Source organism: Rousettus aegyptiacus, unplaced genomic scaffold (genome assembly GCF_014176215.1).
Source record: "Rousettus aegyptiacus isolate mRouAeg1 unplaced genomic scaffold, mRouAeg1.p scaffold_m13_p_9, whole genome shotgun sequence".
NCBI classification, from domain to species: Eukaryota; Metazoa; Chordata; class Mammalia; order Chiroptera; family Pteropodidae; genus Rousettus; species Rousettus aegyptiacus.
The window spans coordinates 74044112-74067196 of record NW_023416312.1 but is presented as its reverse complement, the minus strand read 5'-3'; the positions used below and the strand labels follow the sequence as shown (position 1 = coordinate 74067196).

Sequence of the window (23085 nt, the reverse complement as noted above, 5' to 3'; positions counted from 1 at the left end):
ATCTAGTTCTGAGGGTCAACACAAGCAGATGGTGGGCTCAGGCAACACCTATTCCTGTCCCTTGGAAACACCTTGAAATACTTACCTTCACATTGAATTGTAGTATCACCCTCATAATAGAAGACAAATTAGGAACATTTCTGTTATCTAACATGATCAGAGAATAGGGCAATCTGGTTCAAGTAAGCGTTTTCCTTACTTGGAATTTTTCACATGCATCATACAGAGTTGATCAGTTTCATAGACTTCAACTCTTATAAAATACCTTTGACATTTAAGTCTTAGTAAGTTGAATGTTCTCTTTTTCTTCAATGATGCAGAAGGTTGTGTAGGGTTGTGTGGGGCCTCAGAATCCCTGTCTTTATCAGTGCCCACTGTGAGGGGTTGGGAAGAACATTGGACTGGGAGTTGGTGGGCACCAGTCTCTTCTGTGGATTAGATGGAGACCCTGGGCACACACACTGCTTCCTTTCTCTGAGCCTCCAGTTCCACAATAAATAAATTAGGGATTTGGACTACATGACATTAAAAGTCTAACATATTTCTGAGTCTGAGAACGGAAGAGTCATGCAGTCATATTCTGTCATGGACAGCATGCTGAATACCAGCAAGCCTCCACTTCATTTGGTGTTCATAGACTCACAGAGTGAACTTCTTAGCTTGTCTTGAAAATGTAAAAAGTGCTTTAGTGGCCCCTTCTCTGCCTCCACCATCCCCAGCTCTCACTTGACTTGCATGACTGCAAAAAGCATCCTCATGGGGTGTCAAGCCAGAGTTCTGCTTTAGCTGGCAGTCTCTTAGGAATCACCTAGTCTCCAGAAGTAGCAAGAGTGGAAGGCTAACAAACACTTTTGTTTTGTTCCCTCCACAGCTGGTGGCTTCTATTGTCTTTATCAGCTTTGGTGTTATTGCGGCCTTTTGTTGTGCCATAGTTGATGGGGTCTTTGCTGCCAGACATATTGTGAGTATTTTTAGTCCTGGGTTAAAGTAAGTATGCAATACAGCAAGGCCTCACTGAGTGTGTGCTGGATGTGTGCTAAGTGCCATGAGAGGAACAGTAGAGGGAGAAAACAGGATTACTGACAGTCAAGATGAGGACACCAGTGGACACACAGGCATCTAGAGAACTGGATCTCAGCTGAAGACATAGATTCTAAGTGCTAAAGTGATTTATCTTGGGCTCCAGAGGTCAAGACAGGCTTCCCAGTTGTTGTGGGACTGGAGCTAGACATTTTTACATGTGGATGAGATTTGGAAGGGCAAAGACAACGGCAGTAGAGCCAGGGGAATGGCTTGGAACTGATGCTGGGAGTGAAGAGGTAGGGAAAAAGGAGTAGGAAGCCACAGGACTTCCTGAGAGACTTGAATTTTTCAATAGCTGGCCTCTCTCCCCTTCAACAGCCACAGGAACAGATCATGAGGACAGTGTCACCTTTTCTCAGATGCCTGAACTTTGCTGTTTCTACAACAGTAGTTGGAGAGTAGAAATGTGATTCGGGTCTGGGGAAAGCCCCAGAACTAGAAGCCTCCACTCAGAGCCCAGTCCTGGAGTTAAGGTGCCAAATACTTCCTACTCTGGAGAACTTGTGCCTCAAGAAAGGCCATTTTACCTGAAACTCAAATCTGTGCTCCTTCTCTGGGTACTCCTGTGATTCAGGCTATTCTCATGTGGCTTTCTACAGAAGCCCTCACCCGTTTTTCAGCACTTTCCATTTCATACTATCCCAAGCATCTGGCTTAGAGCCAACTTCTCCATTAGGTACAATAATCACAGTGCCTATGACCTACAGTGCTTTCAGGGTCCCATAAAAATATCATTTCTTTTCAAAGCAGAAGAAAAACAATGAACTTTTACGTCAAAAGAAAAACTTCACATATAATATAAATACATATGCCAATACAATCCTAAGATATAACTAAAATAAATAAAATATAATTTTTAATATTTTTTAATGGAGGAAGGGGTCCACAAAGGCAGAAATGCCTAAGTGCCAGGGAAGTCATAATGTAGCTCCGATCTGTCCCACAAACCAAAACCAAAAACAAGCCATATCAACTTACTGAGCTCCCACAACAAACTCAAATACTTATTTGATTTCAACTGAACCAACATTGAAAATGAAAACATCTCACAAAGTAGTTAGAAATTGTTTTGTTTTCTAAAACAATTGAATTGCAACAAAATTGTATTATCAAAATCTTCTGTGGAGCAATGACATTTTATTCCATTACAGTCATTGGCTAAAAATGTCATGCATATAGTCAGATCTAGGAAAAGATGATTTGCAACATTATTATTCAATTCCAACTTGTTCTTGGACCCCTCCTCCTGGACAGAAGAATCAGTCCCTCCTTTGCCAAGATTAGAACTCATATGGTCAGTGCTGCCACCCGAGCAGTCTCTGAAATGGCATCTCAAGAGATAATTTCTGGCAGAGGAAGAAAAGGGGGTGAGGGAGGGAGGGCTTTTGCCCAATGTTCTTTCAGGCCCTTTGATCCTTCCCTTCTGATTTTAGCTGAGAGCAGCCATCTTGTTTTTCATCTTTTTCTTCTTAAAAAGGTAAATGACACATCAGGAACTTGTAATGTCCACATTCCTACCACCGTAACGTAGCAATTCTTATCACTTTCGCATATTACGCTCCAAGTATATACCTATTTTCGTAGCATGGCTGCAGTCAATTATAGTATTCATGCTATTTTATATTCAACAGGAGCCATCTTGATAACGATAATGCCTTGTTTTCATGTAGTGCATTTAGCTTTTCAGTGCGCCTTCACATCTATTATCTCATTTGAGATCCACAGCAATCCTGTGAAGTATGTAGGGCAAGCATTATTATTCCCATTTGACAAGCAGCATCCACTCTGAAGCAGTCTCCATGGCAACATAGGCCTTGTGGCCAAAAAGCTTGCATTAGATTTTGATGACATCATGAGCTAAAATGGCTTCCTTCATTTCTCTTTCTCTTACTCCTGATTTTTTTAATAGCTTTATTGAGATATAGCTCATATTCCATATAATTCATCCATTTAAAGTATACAATTCAGTCACTATTATATCTTTACAGTTATGTGAAAAATATCAAAGATTATAAAGTGTAGAAGATTTTCATCATCTTCAAAAGAAACCTCATACCTTTGAGCTATCACCTCTGCATTCCCTTATTTCCCTTAGTCCTAGACAACCACTAATCTACCTCCTTTATCTATAGATTTCCCTATATTAGGTAACATCTCATATGAATGGAATCATATAATATGTGGTCTTTTGCGACCTTCTTTCACTTAGTATAATATTTTCAAGGTTCATCCATGTTATAATATATATATATATATATATATATATATATATATATATATCAGTGCTTCATTTTTATGGCCTAATAATATTCCACTGTATGGATATACCACATTTTGTTTCTCCATTCACCAGCTGATGGAAATTTGGATTGTTTCTACCTTTTGGCTATTATAAATAATGCTTCTATAAACATTTGTGTACAAGTTTCTGTGTAGACATATGTTTTTATTTTCCTTAGCTATATTTCTAGGAGTGGAATTGTTGGGTCATGTGGTAACTATGTTTAACATTTAGAGGAACTACAAGACAGTTTTTCAAAGCAGCTGTGCCATTTTACACTCCTACTAGAAGTGTATGAGTCTTCCAATTTCTCCACATCCTTACCAACTCTTCTTATTATCTGACTTTTTAATTTATCCTAGTAGGTATGAAGTGGTATCTGATTGTGGGTTCGATTTACATTTCCCTGAAACTCTTAATGTTTATGATCACTGGCCTCAGTCAAAGGCAATGGGGAAAAAAGCCAAATTATATGTATAATTTGACCCCTACCTGCATCTGACTCCAGACTCTCTGTACCTCTTGCAGTTAGCAGCCTGCAGTAGATCATTTGATTCAGGGGTTTGAGTTAAGGCTGGAAGAATCTTTAAGAAAACATTTCCACTTCCACTGTACTTGTCCTAAGACACCTGCCAGTCCTTACGGAAACCCAGAGAGTTTTGAGGAAGGAGGCTTTATTAATCTATGGTGATATCTACTGGCCAGTTTAAATGAAAGACACATTTGGATCTAGCACTGCTTGGGTAGGTTAGAGCCAGCTTTTCCTGTTTTTGAAGCCCTTTAATGTCATCTTGCCCTGTCCTTTGACTTGCAAGCATAGGAGCTTCCTTTCAAAATCTACCTTCTTACACACCCTTCTAAGTGCCTTATTCCTTCTCTCTCTCATCTCCTATTTCCTTCCCTTTCCTTCCTTCTAATATATCCATTAAATCGATCAGAAAGCTACTCAGCTTTCTTGTGTCACAGTTTCTCCTCCTCCAAATGGATATAATAGTGACCTTCCTCTCAGGGTAAGTATGAGAATGATATGAAATTATGGATGTGAACATGCCCTAAAAGGGCCTGGCACAAAGTAGACACTTACCTGTAAAGCAATTTCCATTTCCATCCCCTCACTCCAGAGTTAGTGGTACTTCAGATTCAAAAGGTTGCTGAGCCCTGGCTGACTGACCTTTACATGCTTCCCAATTGTGTGGGTTTCTTACTCCTTTGGGGTCTCAATACAGAATAGCAGCCAGAAGCAGCAAATGGGCAACCATCACACATGTCTGTTTTCATTTAGGGAAGTTGGTGGCTGAATGCTTTTTGCAGAACTAGGAGATCAGGAAGGCTGTGACCAACATCACGCCTTCCCTTCTACAGGATAATAATGACTTCTGCTGTCACCCAAACATGGAAAATAAACCCTGCGGGGTGTGAACATGAGAACCCACATTCCTTTCCAGCCTGACTCTAGGCTAAGCCAATAGGGCAATGTGCTTTTAGAATACTGAGCAGCCAGGGAGTTCACGTAGAAGTAGCTGATAGAAAGTCCTAGGTACATGTAGAAGACAGCTTAAGCTAGGAGCCAGGAGGCACTTAGGTGCTAGGAACAGAGGATGTTAAATAACATGTGTGGTTAAAAGCAGCCACCAGGATTATTGGAAATGGTGAGAATAGTGGAGGCAGGGCAAGGAGCAATTGGTAAATTACCTCTGCCAGGGTGCTTTGGCAAAACCACCCCTAAGGCCACTCTGCATAAACTGTTTGTCCTATCCTAACCTGCTTCGGGACAAAGACTCCTACTACTTAGGGAATATTTAGTGTCACTCTGAAAGTGAACAACATCCCCTCCTGCAAGCTTCCAGGCAGCACTTGATTATGTCTGTCTGTTCTATACCAACCCTCCTGCAACCCTACCTCACCCCAATCCTCCACCCCACCCCAATCCCACCTCCACATTGTGACTGAGAGCTCCCTCACCAGGAAGCTGGCCATGCCAGTGAGGTCAATCAATCAACTGTCCTTGAGCCCCAAGTTAGTTTTCTGGGCTTTAGCAGTATTTTTGGAGTTCATTGTCTTCATATAATCTATGTAACTGAATGGAAATGGCTCATAATTCAGTGAATTAAAATCTCAGTAGCTGTCCATCCCCCTGGGGCTTGCTTCCAGAGCTCTTCCTTCTGGAAAAGCTGTGACCATGACAGCAAGGAGTACATGTCAGCTAGCCCTGGTCCTGTCCCCAGGTGATAATGAGACCTCATTGTTGGAGCTGGGCTCCCCTTGTTTGAGAGTGTGATGTTGCAATAACCTGGAGTTTTGAATCTTGTTCCCTAGGGACACTGCAAGAAAACAAAGACTAGAAATAAAAGAAAACCAGAGAGGAAATTTCCAGAAACCTATTCCTCAATCAATTTCCTAATTTTTCATTAGCTAAATGGTCCAATGGAAAGCAGTTATTAAAACATTTTTATCTGATCCTCATATTCTCAACCTTCCTAGATGAGCAGTTTCAGAAATTAACCCAACCCACTACCTGTTCTGGTGTGCGTGCGTGCGTGCGTGTGTGTGTGTGTGCGCGCACGCGCGCACGTGTGCGCGTGCATGCGCACGTGCAAATCTTTTATTACCAATCAGAGCACTTGCTGCTTTATTTTCCAAAGTCAAAATCCATTTGGTTTGGTGTTTTCATTTCCAGGATCTGAAACCACTCTATGCTAACCGGTGCCACTATGTCCCCAAGACATCCCAGAAGGAAGCTGAGGAGGTAAGCCAGAATGAGGCTGCATGTCCAACCTTTTGGGAAAGTCTCCTGTTCTGCCTAAAACCTTATTTCTTCTACTCCTTTCCAGGGGTCTAAGGCTTGCTGCTAGGTATTTGTAATTGATTTGCTTGGTGGATCAAAGCACAGTGCTAATGAGGCCATGGTCATAGCTTGGAGCCTTATCAGGCCTAATCAGATATACTTTGTTCTGTAGCCACAGGCTGCCCCTCTGACCCCAGCAGGCAGCCTCTCTCTCAGTGTGTGGCTTTGATCCCAGGAGGGACAGATGAGAGTAAAGAAGCCATAGGGCAGGGTCCTTCCCCATCTCTGTGGATGATGGTTCATTTGTCTATGGTTCAGGTACCCAAGCTGGAAGAAAGCAGGAGCCCCACAAAGGTAGTAGGATTGAACTAAGGAAAGAGCCTGAGTTCCATACACAGGAGAGGTCAAGAATCCAAATGACAGTGATTCAGAGGCCTGGTCCACATGGAGCCTCTGGAGAGTCCTAGACTGTGGACCTGGCTCCTCTCATGACACCCCCAATAGACCAGTCTGATAATGCTTGAGTGGTCACATGAGACTCTCTCTTGCCTCACACAGCTCTCCTTGTCTTCCACATGGTTCACACAGAACAAGAGGTGGTGGGCAGTAAGGCGAAGTATGGCTCCAGGTCATTTTTGGAGAGCTCACATTTCAGTACACAATAGTCCTGGAGATCACTTTTATAGGAAACTACAAACCTTGGCAATTTAATTCCCTGTTAACCACAAATTGAAAGTCAGCCCCCTCCTCCACCCGAGAATAGTTATAAAAATTGTAAATTTGTGATTGGGAAAAAAGAGAGGCAAGTGGTTAGAAAATGGCCACTGCATTGTTTAACTTTAGGGGAAGTCATTCTACGTAAAACACTACGTGAATGGTGCCCTTGGAGTTAGGCAAAATGATGACCCTGCTCTAAAAGCACCAGGACAAATGCTTTTTTTTATGGCTGCCGTTCACTTGCCTCCTTTTTCTAATCCCAATCACAAATTTACCGTTTTGCTAACTATCCTCGGGTTAGAAGGGAGGAGTAGAAATGTGTATGCTTATCAGAAATGTAGTGAGCATTAGGTGAAGGACCCACTATAGGAAAAAAAATTGTGTTTACCACAAATATTCTCTATAACACAGCAAAACAAGTTTATGAGTGCTTCATTGCATACATATGGGGAGAGAGCCTGGAAATTTTTTACCAACGGAAGATGGTAAATGGAAATTAATCTTTAAAATTTTGCCAACTCAAGATGCATAAATAGTCATTGCTTTTCTTTTGATTTCATCATGGTCACTTTCTTGTGTTAACTTAGTGACTGTAAAAATATTAATAATGACTTCAATGGATTCACTTGTAACCCTGGTCCCCCTAACCATATTTTTCCTGTATAAGGTCATAAGTTCCTCAACCAAAAATTCTCCTTCCGCGAGGGTTATGAGGAACCTTACCCAGGCAGCTAGAGAGGTACCATTGTACTTCAGAGTGCATGTGATGTCCCTTCTGTCTTCCTTCCCATCTGATCCCTTATATTCTGATTTCCCTTACTTTTGTATCCTCATTTTCTGCCATCCATGTTTTCCTATCTATCCTTCCATCTGTCCTTCCTCCTCTCCACCTTTACTCTTCAAGGATGGGGCACTGAGGGATGTGGCTGAGGCTGGATGTGAGCCCAGCTACACAGTGACTTGCCTCATGCACAAGTTCAGACAGCTCCCTTACCAGCCCCATCCCTTCCATGTATTAGTGTGTTCATCTCACAGCCATCTTTACTGTCTCCATCAGTTGATAACTCACATTTCCTATCCCAGAGGGCCCTGGCTTTCATGTCAGCTCATCTCCTCACTGTTCTGTGCCCTTAGGTGGACTGCCCTCACCTCAGCCGTGGACCCTGCACTCCTCGCATCCGGGGCAACACCTGCTTCTGCTGTGACCTCTATAACTGCGGCAAGTAAGAGCTCAGCCCCCAGGCACAGAAATAGTGGTTTGACCACGATGGACATTAGAAGGGCTAGGGTGGGTGAAGGGCACACAGTAAGGATCAGAGAAGTAGAAGACTGGTCAGTCAACAGATTTCAGCTCACATGCATTACCTGCCTTCTCTGTGCCAGACAGCATGCTAAGTGTTTTCAAATATTTGATCTCATTTAATTCTTATATATGATGTATGTTGAATTATCCCCATTTTACAGATGATTAGAGTGAGGCTCAAAGAAAACAGACAGCTAGCCCAAGATCACACAGAACTTTAAAATGGTAGAGGAAGGGTTCAAACTCAGTTCTGTCTAAGGCCAAGTTCAATGACACTCATCAAGTCATTACTGAACACTTTCTCTGTGCCTGGCCCTATTCTACACTGGAGATTTGGCAGCAAACAGAACAAAAATCATTAAATACATAAAGATAGCTACTAAATACATAAATACAGAACATGCCAAATGTTGATCAGAGATCTGAAAAAAAAATGAAGCAGGAGAGGTAGATAGATAGTGACAGTAAGGGACTCTGTGCTGTGTTAGATGGAGTAGCCAGGGAAGGTCTCTTTGAAGAGGTGACATTTGTGCAGAGACCTGAGTGATGTGAGAGGGCAACCCAAGTACATACTTGGGGAAGATGTGTTTCAAGCAAAGGGAACAGTAAGTGCAAAGGCCCTGAGGCAAGAGAAGGCTTGGTGCTATTTCTGCTATAACCACTCTGGTTCTCTGCCCTTCGATTGTGAAAACATCATTTATTCATTCTTTCAAAACATATTTAGGAATTAGGAATACATAAACTACTGCTGAGGAGCTCACAGACTAGTGGGGAAGACAGACACATGAACAATTAATTGTAAGATAGTGTGATAAGAGTGGTGGGAATCAGTAGATGCACTGGGGGCACTGGCAACCCAAATGACTGAAAACAGAGTTGCTGGTGGCAGGTATTACCAAGGAGGAGTTCATGCGGCAACTGAGACTTAAAGTATAAGCAGAGTTTGGAAACAAACCAAGAAAGGAGTGGAGATTTGGAGGGTATTCCCAGGAGTTGTGGGTGTGGGGATAGTTATACAAGGAAGTAGTAGGTGAGAGCAAAGCTGTGGTCACAGGCCAGATCATGGAGGTCTCATTGGCCATAAGAATGCCTTTGGACTTGACTCTGTGAACAATTGGGAGCCATTGAAGGGTATACCACGAATTCTAATGCTTAGAGAGGAGGCAGCTAAGGGAACCACTGCAAGAGTTTAGGCCAAAGGGAATGGAGCCTGGGTTAAGTTGGCTTGAGGACAATAGGAAGCAAAGAATACTTTCAAGAGTCATTTAGAAGGTGGAATTGACAGAAATGTGTGAGCAGGTGATGCAGAACATAAGTGAATAGCCCTGCCTATGGGGTGTGTCAGCCAATGCCTACCCATGCACATGTTTTCTCGACTCTCAGTGCCAGAGTGCTGAGGGCCATGAGAAGGAGAGAGGAAACGAGGAGTTGGCACAAAGGGCTCAAATGGAGCTAGATCCAAAGAGGTCCAATGGATGCAGCCTCCTTCTCACTCACATTCTCTACTTTTGGTATTGGGGAACCAGTTTCTCTGGGCTGGGGATTAAGACCTAACAGACAACAGGCAAGGAGGAGAAGAAGGAAACTCACACCAGCCCTTTACCTTCTTTGCTAGCACCAGTCTCATTTTGTTTTGGTGGAGGAAGAGAAACTTAAAGACTCAAATGAGGTTTGGGGATTATCTGGAAGGTTCAACTATTCATGGTGTAATAATAACTAACCCTATAAAGGACTTCCCTCCTAGCGACAATAATTGAGTGCTGGTTATAATTGTACTTCCTGAGCCCATCCTTCCAAAAATTATCAAAGGAATATAAAATAGGTCCCAGAGGAATTGGGGTTCTTTTGCTATCTTTCCTCTTGCCTCTAACTTATCCCTCCTTCCCCTGCTCTGCCCTTCCCTCCTCCCTCCTCTTGACAGCCTCTTCCCTTCTCCTTTTTGGTCAGCTCTTCTTTCCCTATTCAGAGCTTCCTGGGGCAGGGGCTGGGAGCTGGCCAGACTGGGGCCTGAGATACAAGGAAACAGGAGGCCCATTAAAGGGGCTGAGAAGTGATTCCTTGCAGACACACCTTTCTCTCTACAATTAAGGGTATTTATGAAAAAGTTTTGAATAAACTAAATCCTACTTTAAATTCCATTTAGCTGAGCCTTTAGGTGGATTTTTTTTAGTGGAGACTCAAGCCCAATTTATCTGCCTTTTGATCTGAACTTCATAATAACTAACTTTCTAACTTTCTTAAAGCAAGTTATGCAAGTATTGTCTTCAAGGCTCTAAAGGAATTTTATAAGGAGCTTTGCTAAACTCTGAGCTTCCTAAAGGCAGTGAACATGACTTCATCTTATCTATATCCCCAGGCCCTAGCACAGGACTGAGCATGAGTAAAGACCTGCTGAAAAGGAAGTGACATTTGTTAAAAAGGAACAAAAAGAGAAATAACCTTTTATTTTCAGGAAAATAAAATATGGGACTAGGCAACTAAGAGGGGTCATGGAGATACTGCTCCTAAAGATCTTTAAGTCCGGAAATTGTTTTCATCTACCTGGTGCCTGGAGACCACCCTGAAGCAGCAGTCAAGGCTCTTTTCCAAGTCTGTCCTGCTAAGAGTCCAAGGTCAAGGCCACTAGAAAAGCATTTACTGAACTTTTCATCAGGAAACAGTCCTACTAGGTGATAAACCAAGGCCACGGATACTTAAGAGGTGATGATCCTACAAATAGAGGGAAAAGTTTTACCTTGATCTGAGGCTTTTTTCTAGCCAGCTCCAAAAAGACCTAAACTCCAGGCTTAAATATAACTAGCCACAAACATTCTGAGGCTTGGAGACTTTAATTTTGCCAAATGCACATTTGTTTTCCTATTTTTAATCAATTGCCAGCTTCTCCAGTACATTTCCTGGAAAAGAAGCCAAGAAAAAAAGTGGAAACAAACACATCAGGCAGTTATTTGTGCAGTGCTACAGAAACACAGAGTTTCAACTGTCCCCTCAAACCCACAGACCTTCTCTGACGTCAGGGACAATGAGGTTTTAATACCAAACATAGATTATTCCATTTAGCCTTGTGCAGGACGGTGGCTTTCTCTAGGACACAGCTCCTCAGCAGCAGCCTTTCAGACTACTTTACTCAGCTTTGAAGAGGTCAAGTCAATATCACTGGTTTTCAGTGTATATAACCTAAAGGTAATGAAAGGAACTGCTTCAGCTGATAATAAAATGAAAGATGATAGCTTATTTTCATTCATTCTTCCCTTTGACAAACTTTTATTGAGCTCCTACTATGTGCCAGGGACTAGTCTAAAAGAATACCTATCAATAAAACATAATTTTGCCCTTAAGGAACTCAGTTTACTAGGAAGATTGTGGGAAGGGGGTTTAAACTGAATACACACAGTGAGAGAGATATGCATAGAGGCTGCCTATTGCTACTGCCTGTCCATTAAGAGTTGGCTAATGGTTCCAGGCCCCTACTAAAGGGTGGAAGTATGCCATTCTGCCTAATCTAAGATCTGATGCCTCCTACTCTGTTAAATGGGGTCTGAAACACAGAGAGTTTATCTATTTTTCCAGGCACACCCAGAAAGTTGAGAGCAAGAAAGTGACATCCCGTATTGGGTAATCAATCTCATGATCAATGCAGTAATTAGTCTGAACTCGGTTACTCATTCACCAAGTATCTATTGATGACCTATAATGTTTCTACCACTGTGTGAGGCAGTGAGGGAGACACAAAAGAAGGTAAGAGATGACCTTTGCCCTCAAGGGATTACAATTTAGATGAAGACATTTTGTCCACATTGGCCTTAGTTGTAGCTTCAGCACCCAGAACAGTACTCAGTATTAAGTAGGTTCTCAATAAACATTGGATTAAATGAATAACTGAATTACTGACATATGCAAAGTGCCAAACTAAGAAAAACAGACTCTCTAAGGCTATGGGAGTCCAGGGGAAAAGCTGATGAATGGGCACTGGAGTTTTTGAAGAAGGCTCTAAAGAGGTGGGTATTGAAGCTTTGAGCAATAGGAGAGATTAGGACAGGCAGAAAACAGAAGGCAGTACCTTCCATGTACGGGGAGAAATCTGAGCAAAGTTTTGGAATAAGTGCCCAGCGTGACCAGTTGAGACTTCTGAGTGTTGACTCCATTTTGGAGTCAGATTATGTTAGACTGAGGAGTTTGGACACATTTTCCTGAAGACAATGGGAGCCATGGAATGGTTTTGATTAAGTGAATGACTTACTTTTAAAATGTTTTAGGAAGCTTAATCAGGCAGTAGGGTCTGGCAGGAGAGCCCTGCAGTCATGGCGGCTTGAGGGTGGGAGTGCTGAGAATGCAAAAGATGGAATTTCAGAGGAAGCTCTGCACAGAGGCTGAACCACATAGAATCATGACTCTCAAACAGAAACAAACCACATTAATTTGTTAAATCCTGAACCAGATCTTAAAAAATATTTTAATAGCTGCTGAACCCGCTCAAACTGAAACCAAACATATATTCTGTACAATTATTATTTTTAAACAAACTACTGGCCTATCCCCATGTTGTGGCCTGTGCCTTTAAAGTGTTAATACTTTTAAGAACAAGATTCAAAAGTTTGAATCATGTTGCCAGAGGCTCACTCTTAGAAAAAATATAGCTGCATGTTTTGGTGGGGGTTCATAATATGTGCTGAAGCACTGCTTTCACACATTCTCTAATTAAATACCCCAGGCTCAGAGAGGTTAAGAAAGGTGCTCAGGGTCAGACAACAAATAAGTGACAGAGCCAAGGTTCAAATGCACTCATACTCCAGAGTCTGCTGTGCCACACTATTTATCTTTATGTACTACCAGCCTGCCTTCAGTGCCTTAGGAAGTAGGTGAAGATAGTTTGGCGGCAGTTGGAAGCTGACTCTCAAGGCTCTCCTGGGCCTCTACAACCCCATACTTGCCCTTACACACAGGCCTTCCTTTTCCAGGAGATAGTCCTTGTCCAACTGTGCCTTTTTGAGTAGTAAGCAACTCTGCCTCATTCCCAGGACTGAATACGTTGCCAACTAACCAGATATGCTTGTTATATGCCTATGGATGGTCTCTTCAGCTATGATCTGGAAAATACTGGAATCCATTTCAAATTCAACTGAATTGAAACACCTTTAAAATTCCACTATGGAAGCTTACTGTGTCAAGTACAGTAGTGAACAAAACAAATGAAAACTCTGTCCTCATGGAGTTCACTTTAGGATTGGGCAGACAGATAGTAAAGAAGCAGACACATGAGTAAGGACTGAGTGCTACAGAGGAATTAGAGAAGGGAAATGTCTTAGCTTGGGCTGCCATAACAAGATACTGTAGACTGGGTGCCTTCAATAACAGATATTTATTTTCTCATAATTCTGGAGACTGGAAGTCCAAGATCACAGTGCCAGCGTGGCCGAATTCCAATGAGAGCTTTCTTCCTGGCTTGCAGATGGCAACTTTCTCGCTGTGTCTTCCTTCACATGGCCTTTTCTCAGTGACTGTGTATGGAGATCACTCGCTCTTGCTCTCACTCACCCTCATGCACATGTGTACTTTCTTACTCTTCTTATAAAACCACCAATCCTATTGGAGTAGGGCCCCACCTTTATGACCTCATTTAAACTTAATTACCTCCTACAAGCCCTTCTCCAAATACAGTCACGTTGAGAGTTAGGGCTTCAATCTGCAAATTTTGGAGAGGTACACAATTTAGTCCATAGTAAATAATGTGATAAATAGTGACTGAGCTGGGGTGGCTGGGGTGTCTTTAAACATCTCCAAGGAGGTGCTAGTCAAGTTTTGTGCAGCAAATCAGCTGTAGTTCTTTGTTGGGACATTGTTTTATTTTGTTTTGTTTTGAGAGAGAAAACACAGAAATCTTTGAAACCTGAATTCAGATCTCAGTTCTACCTCTTCTGACTTGAGAGCAAGTTCCTAATCTGTCTGTGCTTCAGTTTCTTCATTGGTAAAATAGGAATGGTGATAGTACTACCGCATAGGATTTGCTGTGCTATCTAATAAACTTTATGCAAATGATGGAAATGTTCTGTAATCTGCTCTGTATGATACAGTAACTAGCCACTAGTGTGGCCCTTAGAAGTATTGCTGCTGCACATTTAACATATGGTTGATGAGACTGAAGAACTGATTTTTAAATTTTACGTAATGTTAATTAATTTAAATTTAAATAAACACATGTGACTAGTAGCTGCCATATTAGTACATATTTAAAATGCTTAGCGCTGTACCTGGCACATGGCAAGTGTCAATAAATGTTATCTAAGATTACTGTTTGTGATAATAACAAGTATTTCTCTGGCAGGTAGGAGTTTTTGTTTTTGTTTTCTATAAACAGCAATCACACTCTGATTTATTACAGTGTCCTTACTATATAGCCCCCTACTTGCCCACCTGTTTTTCGCTGAGCTGCATGATAGCCAAAGCCCTAGGGGCCAGCCTGTCCTTGGGGACTGACTGGAGTGTGGTTCTCCCTGTCCAGCCGGGTGGAGATTACCGGTGGGTACTATGAATACATCGACGTCAGCAGCTGCCAGGACATCATCCACCTCTACCACCTGCTTTGGTCTGCCACCATCCTCAACATTGTCGGCCTGTTCTTGGGCATCATCACTGCCGCTGTCCTTGGAGGCTTTAAGGACATGGTAAGGAAGGATGTGACCTCGTTCTACAGAGGCCCCTGTCAGGAGCCAGGGCCAAGCTGGGCAGTTAAGAGCAATGGGAACCCATGTTTTGAAGGGAGGAATCATAAGAAATTCCTTTAAGAATGTAGCTGCCTTCAAACATTTAAATTGAAGGAGCTAGGTAATGCCATCAGTCTACAAACATTTCTTATTAACACGAGTTGCCTATATTCTCGAGGCACATTCTGGGAGCAGGCAAGGGAAGTGGGGTGTTCTCAATTCTCATGTTCACGCTGGTTATGTAAACATAGCTTTGTGTCCCCCCCCCTTTTCCCCTCCTCTGACACACACACTTTTAGCAGAAACCTTTTTTGGGTAGTTTTCCCCTAACAGCCTTGGGGGAGAGAGAGAGATTTTTAAGCTACAGGTAAAAGTAATGATAATTTTCCCCTCCCAGAAATTTTGTCCTGGAGTTTCTCCAGAAAGAGCATCTGGACTCTTTTTTTTTTGTTTTTCATGCATTTGAAAGGCTAACCCTAGGCTAAGCTGCTTGCCAGGTCTTATCCTCAACCTCGACCTCAGTCTCAGCCTCCCAATGTTCCCTATCCTCCCTTTCAATTCTTCCATCTTTGTGTGTATGTCTGAAAAGGCACACCAGGACTCAGCACCTAGTAGGTGTTCCATAATACTAGGCTCCTTCCTTCCTTTACTTTTAAGGCATTTCTAAGCATTTATTTGCTTATTTAATAAACCTTGATCTCAAATTATAGGGATAATATCTTTAGAGCTATCATCCTGGCTTCCTATGAGAATAGAATCACTTGAGGTGCTTAAAAATCACAGATCCCTGGACCCCTTCTCCAGAGATTCTGATTTAATTGGTCTAAATTGAAGCCCAGGTGATTCTGATCTGCAGCCAGGGTTGGTTCCAATCCTGCTTGCCTGTCTGCCTCCCTTCCTTCCTTCCTTCCTTCCTTCCTTCCTTCCTTCCTTCCTCCCTCCCTCCCCACTCTTTCTTTCTTAGTTTTAAGACACAGTTTTAAATTAAAGTTTATCTCATTTTATTTTCGTTCTATGTTAATAAAGATTTTTAAATTGTTACTAACATATTGGACATTACAAACTTCGATTACTTAAGGGCACTCGATACAAAATAACATTTAATTTATTCATTTTTTGCTCATTTGTTCAATTACTCAAGGGAGAGTTTATGAGGGCCTACTAAATGCAGGAAAAAATCAAGATAAATGTCCTATTCTCAAGTATCTCAAATTCCCTTAGTAAAAGAAATATATAAACAAATATCAACAAAGCAAATAAGCAAAAAATAAAAATAAAATAATAAATTTATGTCAGGTTTAATAGGGATACTACTTTAAAGGAATGCCCCTCATGTGTTTATGGAATTATTTTGTGCCTAAAAGGGGTTTTACTTTGACCCCAAAAATGAGGCAGATAACCTTTAGTCCCTTGGCTGTTTCTGTCTCATTTTGGGGTCCCTGAGGAACAGTAACCTGAAAGGTTGTTTGTAATTTGACCCTGGACTGTCAAAAGGATGGATAATGGAAAATGAAAGGTGGGATAGGACAAGGGAAAAGAAAAATGCTGCACTTTGGGGCAGCAAGTCCCTGGCAGAACTAGGCTGACTAGAAGTATTGAGTGTTCCTGCCGATGACCCTAAGTCAAGAGAAATCCTTCCCAGCTCATCCCCAGCTTGTCTGTCTGTCTGTCTCTTTCTTTTTTCTTTCCCTCTTGCATATGCACACTTCTCATTCCCATACCTCTCCTCCCACATGGAAAAACCCAAACACTGAGGAGTGGGAGAAGCATCAAGGAAGCGGGGTCCTCAGAGGGAGAAGGATTTCCTATAAGTTTGGATCTGAGGGAGCTTGGGTGAGAGAGTTTGGGTAAAACCGTTGTTTCTGGGTTGGGGCTTCTTTGGAGAAAAGAATGCCCTTCATTCTTGGAGACTTTCTCCAAAAGGCAGGTGAAAGCCTAGGCATTATGTGGAACATGAGCCAACCTCTTTGGCAGAGAAGCTTCCTGGTTGGCAAGTTGAGGAGATGGGACATCAGGATGGATGTGAAGAGTTTTGTTCCTAGAGCTTTCAGACTTGGGCAGCAGAGCTACCCTGAGGCTCAAATGGAGTGGGTGGTGGCTACTTGGTAGGCTGTACGGGGTTATGGCAAGGACCCTTGTCAAGAATCAGTGGACCATCGATGTCTAGGTTTATTTCTGGACTCTTAATTTCACTGCAACATTTACTCTCCAGGGAGAAAACGAGTTTGTTGATGATCTGTCCTCATAAGTGGCAGTAATGGCCCTTTATTCTCTGTAAAGTATTTTTGCACAAGTACTTTCTCACCTCATCACTACTAGTACCTTGTGAGGTAAGTAACCATTGCTGCCTCTATTTCACAGATGAGGAAACAGGCGAACAGATGTCAAGTGACTTGCCTAGAGCTAAATAGCAAGCTGGAACTGAAGCCCAGGTTTCTCAAATGCCAGAGCCTTTGCTTTTTCTACCCCATCCCAGCTTCTACTAACCAGCATTTGGATAGTCCTTTCTGGTTCTACAAGTGCTTTAACAGACATTACCTACTTTGCTTCACTGCCTTAATTTTTAAAAAAAGAGTGAGTTGTTTCCAACTGTTGGGAACTTCTTTAACAGTAAAGGAGGAGAGCAAGGGAAGTTCTGATCATCATCAAATGCCAGTCTTCAGAACTCAGGCAAGGACCGGGGGTGGGGAGGGGGAATGAAAAATGAAAGCAAACATCAAGTAGTAAGACATTTGATTCATGAGGTAAGAAAACACTAGCGGGAGTATAAGATGGGGCACCAAGGAAGAACCATTACTTAGCTCACTTAATTAAAATGAGACATGGTGTAGAAAATTCTGGAACATCAACCAAGTGAACTTATGTAAAATCCTTGGCCTACATCCAAATGTGGTTGGTAACTTGTTGTGCATCTCTTCCTTGAGTAGAATGCCCTGAGGTCTTCAGGGAGGCATAGGGGTACTGGCTGATGAAAGCATTCCCTAGAGAGTGAGAAGAGGAGCCAAGGGCTGTGAGCTGGCAGTTTTCAATAGGATCAGGTAGGAGCCACCATTTCCAGAGTTGTGGGATCTGGAAAGGAAAAAAGGGCATCTTCATTCCCTGACCAGAGGTGTTTGGTATAAAGAATCTTAACAAAATGTTTGAGGAAGTGTTTGTTGACCAAAGCTACGAGGATTTGAGATGAATCTTTCAAAAGTGATTATATCTTGTCATTTTCTCCTAATTGGTGTCTCTGGTTTGGAGTAAAGTGTGGAGGAATAAAAGTGGCATTCTCAAAGTCCAAAATCATTGGCTAAGAATAGACTCCGTTTTGTCCAGACAAGACTGCTTTTACTATTTCCTGTGCTACCAAGAACCTTTGTTTCACTGAGATCAGTAATAGGGGTCTCTTAACTTAAGCCCCAGAATTGAAACAACAACACACACTCTTATAAGCACACACAAATAGAGTGCCCAAATTTATTGTAAAATCGGAATTATTGATTTAAAACATAACCAGACCATTATTTGGGGCCACCTCTTTTGTTCCTTCTTTGCCCAACTCTTCACTTCACCTCCCTTCACTCCCTTTTCCTCTCTTATTGCCATGTTATCTCTACATCCTCTACCCTTGACTTTCTTCTCTCTGTGGCCTTCCTGTGCTGTTCAGTCTCCTCTCATGTTTCTTCTGAGTTTATTTCTCTCTCTAAGAGTGAACTTCCTTTCAAAGTTTCTTCTGGACCCTCAGCCTTGCTAAACACACACAAAAAATTACAGGTAGAGTTTACAGTGTGTAATTGTATCTCTATAGTTGGGCTTAATTTATTTGCATAGAACTGGTTTCATCTTGCAGGACCTAGAGGGTGTGTTTTTAGTTGATAGAAGGCCTAGGGAACAGAATTTCTGGGACTTCCTCAGGGATGAAATTTCTTCTTAGAATTCTGGTGGAGAGGTAAGGGCATTTCTGAGCACTATTCCTTCATAAAGCAAGCCAATCCTGAAAATGGCCAAGATCTCAGCCCTCTCCTACACATGAGATAGGCTGACAAACATTTTTCTGGTTGTCTGTGAGCTGCGTTGTAATGACTGAGGTTTGTAGCTCTTCAAACCTTTTTGAAATGTAAATAGTACCCACTCCAAGGAAGAGAGCAACAGAACTGTGTTGAAACTTGCTATAAGGAGTTTCCTCTGCCAACACCCCAACATGGTTGCCTGTGCCACTGCCAAAGTCTGCCCACACATTTTCATCACTTGAGAGGAAGCTTCTGTTCTCCATTAATGTGGAGTAGATGTGTACCAGAAAGGAAACACATTGATTTTGCAGACAGCACTCGATTATTCACACAAATGGAGGAGGTGTCAATGACATGGAAAATGGGAAAAAAAACACTTGTCTCACACCTTGACCCATGTTGCACTCAAGAGGTACAAATCGCAGTCTTGTTTGGGAACTAATGAGCAGTGATGACTTCCTTTAGCAATGCTTTGGCCCTGTTGGGAGCAGGACTCCCATCCTGGACAAGATTAGCTTTAACCGTTAAAGGGCTACACTACCACGTTATAAAAATGGCATTCAATTCTTTCTGCATTGTTTTGTTTGGGAAAAAAAAGGGAATCAATATATTCTGCTTTGTCTTTCATGGTTTCTGTGCACTGCTAGGGTTTCGCTTCCAGCCTTCAAGGCTGATGAGAAATAAATATCCTTCCTATCTGCATGAGAGCTCCTTAGCAAGGTTGGAATCTGTGGGAATCTGCACAACTTTTACAAACGCTTTGTGACTCATCACATTTCTGTCACAGCAAGAGCAATAGCCTGTTCAGCCTTGTCTATTTGACATTGTGTATTTTAGGACTTATTTTTTTTTATTTTTCTTTTTTATTTTAAAAAAATATGTAAATAAACTATTTCAACTTTTTTATAAGTTTGAATTTTTCAAAGTAAGTTGGGAGAAATGACACAAGTAAAATGTATTAGTTGTAAAAACTTTAGCTGTACGACAGAAAGTGAAGAGTCCCCATTTACCTCCTAATACTACTCTGCTCCCCAGAGATAACCACGGTTAACAGTTTGTTGTAACTCTTTCCAGATTAATTTCTTTTTTTATTTACAACATATATACATACATAATTGTTTGGGTCCTAATTTATAAATTGGGTTCATGCTATATTAATAGAACATGGTGGCTTCTATTTAAAGGACTTTATTTTTTTTAGAGCAGTTTTAGGTTCACGACAAAATTGAGAGGAAGGTACAGAGATTTCCCATATATGCCCTGCCCCCACACATGCATAGCCTCACCCATTATCAACAGCTCCCACCAGAATGGTGCATTTGTTACCAAGGATGAACCTGCACTGATGCATCATAATCACCCAAAGTCCGCAGTTTACCTTATGGTTCATTCTTGGCGTTGTACTTCTATGGGTTTGGGCAAATGTATAATGACATATATCCATCATTATAACATCACACAGGAATATAAAATAATATTGAATGTCAACTCTAGTTGAAAAATAAAAATAAAAACATCATTCGAGGTATTTTCACTCCTGCAAAAACCCTCTGTGATCTATTTATCCCTCCCCCACAACCACAACCCCTGGCAACCACTGATCTTTTTATTGATTCCATAGTTTTGCTGGTGGCTTGTTTATTTTTGTTTGTTTGTTTTAACAATATATCCCAGACAAATTTTTGTCACTAAATTGTTTATCAATAGCTGCATGGTATTCCATAGTATAGATATACCACAGTTTATTTAAACATTTTCCTAGTGATAAAAGTTAATGTTGTTTCTAATATGTGGTTTTCTACAGAACCCAACTCTCCCAGCACTGAACTGTTCTGTTGAGAATGCCCATCCGACTGTTTCTTACTATGCTCGTCCTCAAGTGGCATCCTACAATACCTACTATCATAGTCCTCCTCACCTGCCACCATATTCTGCTTATGACTTTCAGGTATGTTTTGAGAAAAAAAAAAACAACTCTCCATTACTCTTGCTCTCACTCATGCTTTCTTATTCTCTCCCTAATTATGGACCCTCCCTAATGTGTATGAAGTAACCAGGCTCTTTATCCCAAAAGGCATTTAGCAGCCTTGGGTACCATTGACTAACATAAGAACTGTGTAGACAAGCAATGATAGAATAGATGGGAAAGGTGAGAAAGACACAAGAGAAGAAACGGAGAGATGGAAGCATAGGGGAGACAAGGAAATACGATTGAGATGTCCAAAATTGCCTTGACCTACACTCAGGAGAAGATGGTACTCATTAGTACCTCTCCATGGACCCCTGAAAACAGTGGCTATTTCCATTCCTCTGCCACAGGGAGATGCCTAGCCTTGCTCCTTAGCACAAGGACATTCTGAGCTACACAAGGGTTTGAATCAAATCTATAAGAAATCCTTTCTTTTTCTCCAGACTTCTTAACTATGATGAAATAGAGAAAATATTTTTTATAACATTCTCCTCCCCTTTGCTGTCCTATTATCACATAATTCAAGAATGGTGTTACCAAATTTGCACTTTTACGTTTTCCTTTTGAGCCAAGACTAAGCACGGAAAAAGAGAACCAAAAAAAAAAAGTGATTAATTAAAATGGATTCATTGTGTGCAGAGCACTGAACTAGGCACTTTGGGAAAACAAGTAAAATGGTCCTTTAGGCATTTACAGTGATTGTAAACCGTTGAGCACAGAAGGGTGGGATTACACTAAAATCTGGTTTTTCAAAATTTGGGGACCAAAGGAAATACCTTTGAAGGGAGGGAAGCACACAAAAAATTTCTTGTATTGACTAAGAGCTCATAAATGCTCCAAGGGGGACACAAAAACATGAGTGTTTTGGGGTGCTTTCAATTAAACAGTCAGTTTGAAAATGCAAAGCCCTTGGGCAAAATGATTTCAACTGCATGTTAGCAAAATAACTGAAACTGGAAAACTCCATCTAGTTGAATAAAGCATATTTTTGTTTGGTTTAGATACTGTTTGGGGAGGTCCAGGGCTCTTTATTGCAATAGTAATACAGCTGACCCTTGAACAGCAGGGTTTGAACTGTGCAGGTCCACTTATATGTGGATTTTTTTCAATAAATACACAGTTGGCCCTCTGTATCTCAGGGTTTCACATCCACAGATTCAACCAACTGCAAATCAAAAACAATATTTTCCACCTGTGGCTGGGAATCCGCAGATATGGAAAGCTGATTGACTATGCATTATTCTATGCCATTTTATATAAGGGACTTGAATATCCGTGGGAGTTCTTGTAACCAATCCCTCGCAGATATTGAAGGACAGTTGTACATATAGTGTGAACCTAGACTTGTTCACTGTTATAAAGTACAATATTAGAACAAGGAGGCATCCATTAAAGCTTGGAAAAAATAATTTTAGAACTTGTTTTAGAGCCTATGTATTCAGAGATAGACAATTCGAGGAACTTATTACCCAAATAGATGATGTAGACCAGAAAACAGAATATGTTCAAAAAGCACATAGATAATGTCAGTAGTAACAGAGACGGAAAAGGAATCCTTTAAAAGAATCCAAGGAAGTTGAAGCTAACACAAGGAGGGACACCATTCTCCTGGGGACCCTATGATAAAAAGTCATCCAGGGATTGAGGACCCACTGTAGGTTCAACCAAAGAGGCTGCCTCCTTTTTTTTTACATCAAAGTAAACTATATCAATTATATGGATTTTATGAATGTTCACTTTATAATAAGCCTCTTAAGTAGGAACAGTAATCTCCCTGGTGATGGTTGCTGCTGACTCTAAGATAGGAAGGCCCTCTTTAAGGTATGCAGCCATCTCTCTCTCCATCATTCCTCATTTAAACACTACCCCCAGGGATGAAAGCAAGATTGACAGTGCCACTGGTGACTCAGGCTGGTGATTTCAGTTCAGTTGATGTTTGCTCTGTGTTCCCATGTGTCAGGGTGTGTGCTAGGAACTGTAGATAGAGAGAGTGAATAAGACATAGGCCCTGCGTTATGAATGAGACATGAGGGGATGGTTGAAGACAGCGGTGGAGACAAAAAAATAAATAGACTTACCCAGAGTGCTGTGGAAACCAAGAAACAGGGTACCTAACCCAGCGAAGGGATCTAGCCACCTCACCCAGACCTATGCTGTAGGCTAATAACAGGGCCTCCAGAGGTTTGTGGAGGCCTCTAATTTTAATAACAGCTTCTGTTCGTGAGCATTTACTATGTATGAAGCATTGTGCTAAGTG

At 41.5% G+C, this 23085-nt stretch overlaps 1 protein-coding gene across 2 annotated transcripts in view; it reads left to right on the top strand.

Moving 5' to 3' along the window:
• Positions 1-23085, top strand: part of TMEM255A (transmembrane protein 255A) — a 45712-nt gene that overhangs the window by 16443 nt on the left and 6184 nt on the right. Inside the window, exons 4-9 of one of the 2 annotated variants that reach the window (XM_016122128.2) lie at positions 872-961; positions 6042-6110; positions 7534-7605; positions 8001-8089; positions 14666-14828; positions 20664-20807. In XM_016122128.2, coding sequence (XP_015977614.1) covers positions 872-961; positions 6042-6110; positions 7534-7605; positions 8001-8089; positions 14666-14828; positions 20664-20807 — 627 coding nt within the window. The remainder of the gene's footprint in view (positions 1-871; positions 962-6041; positions 6111-7533; positions 7606-8000; positions 8090-14665; positions 14829-20663; positions 20808-23085) is intronic. The other variant, XM_016122134.2, reaches the window with a different exon arrangement.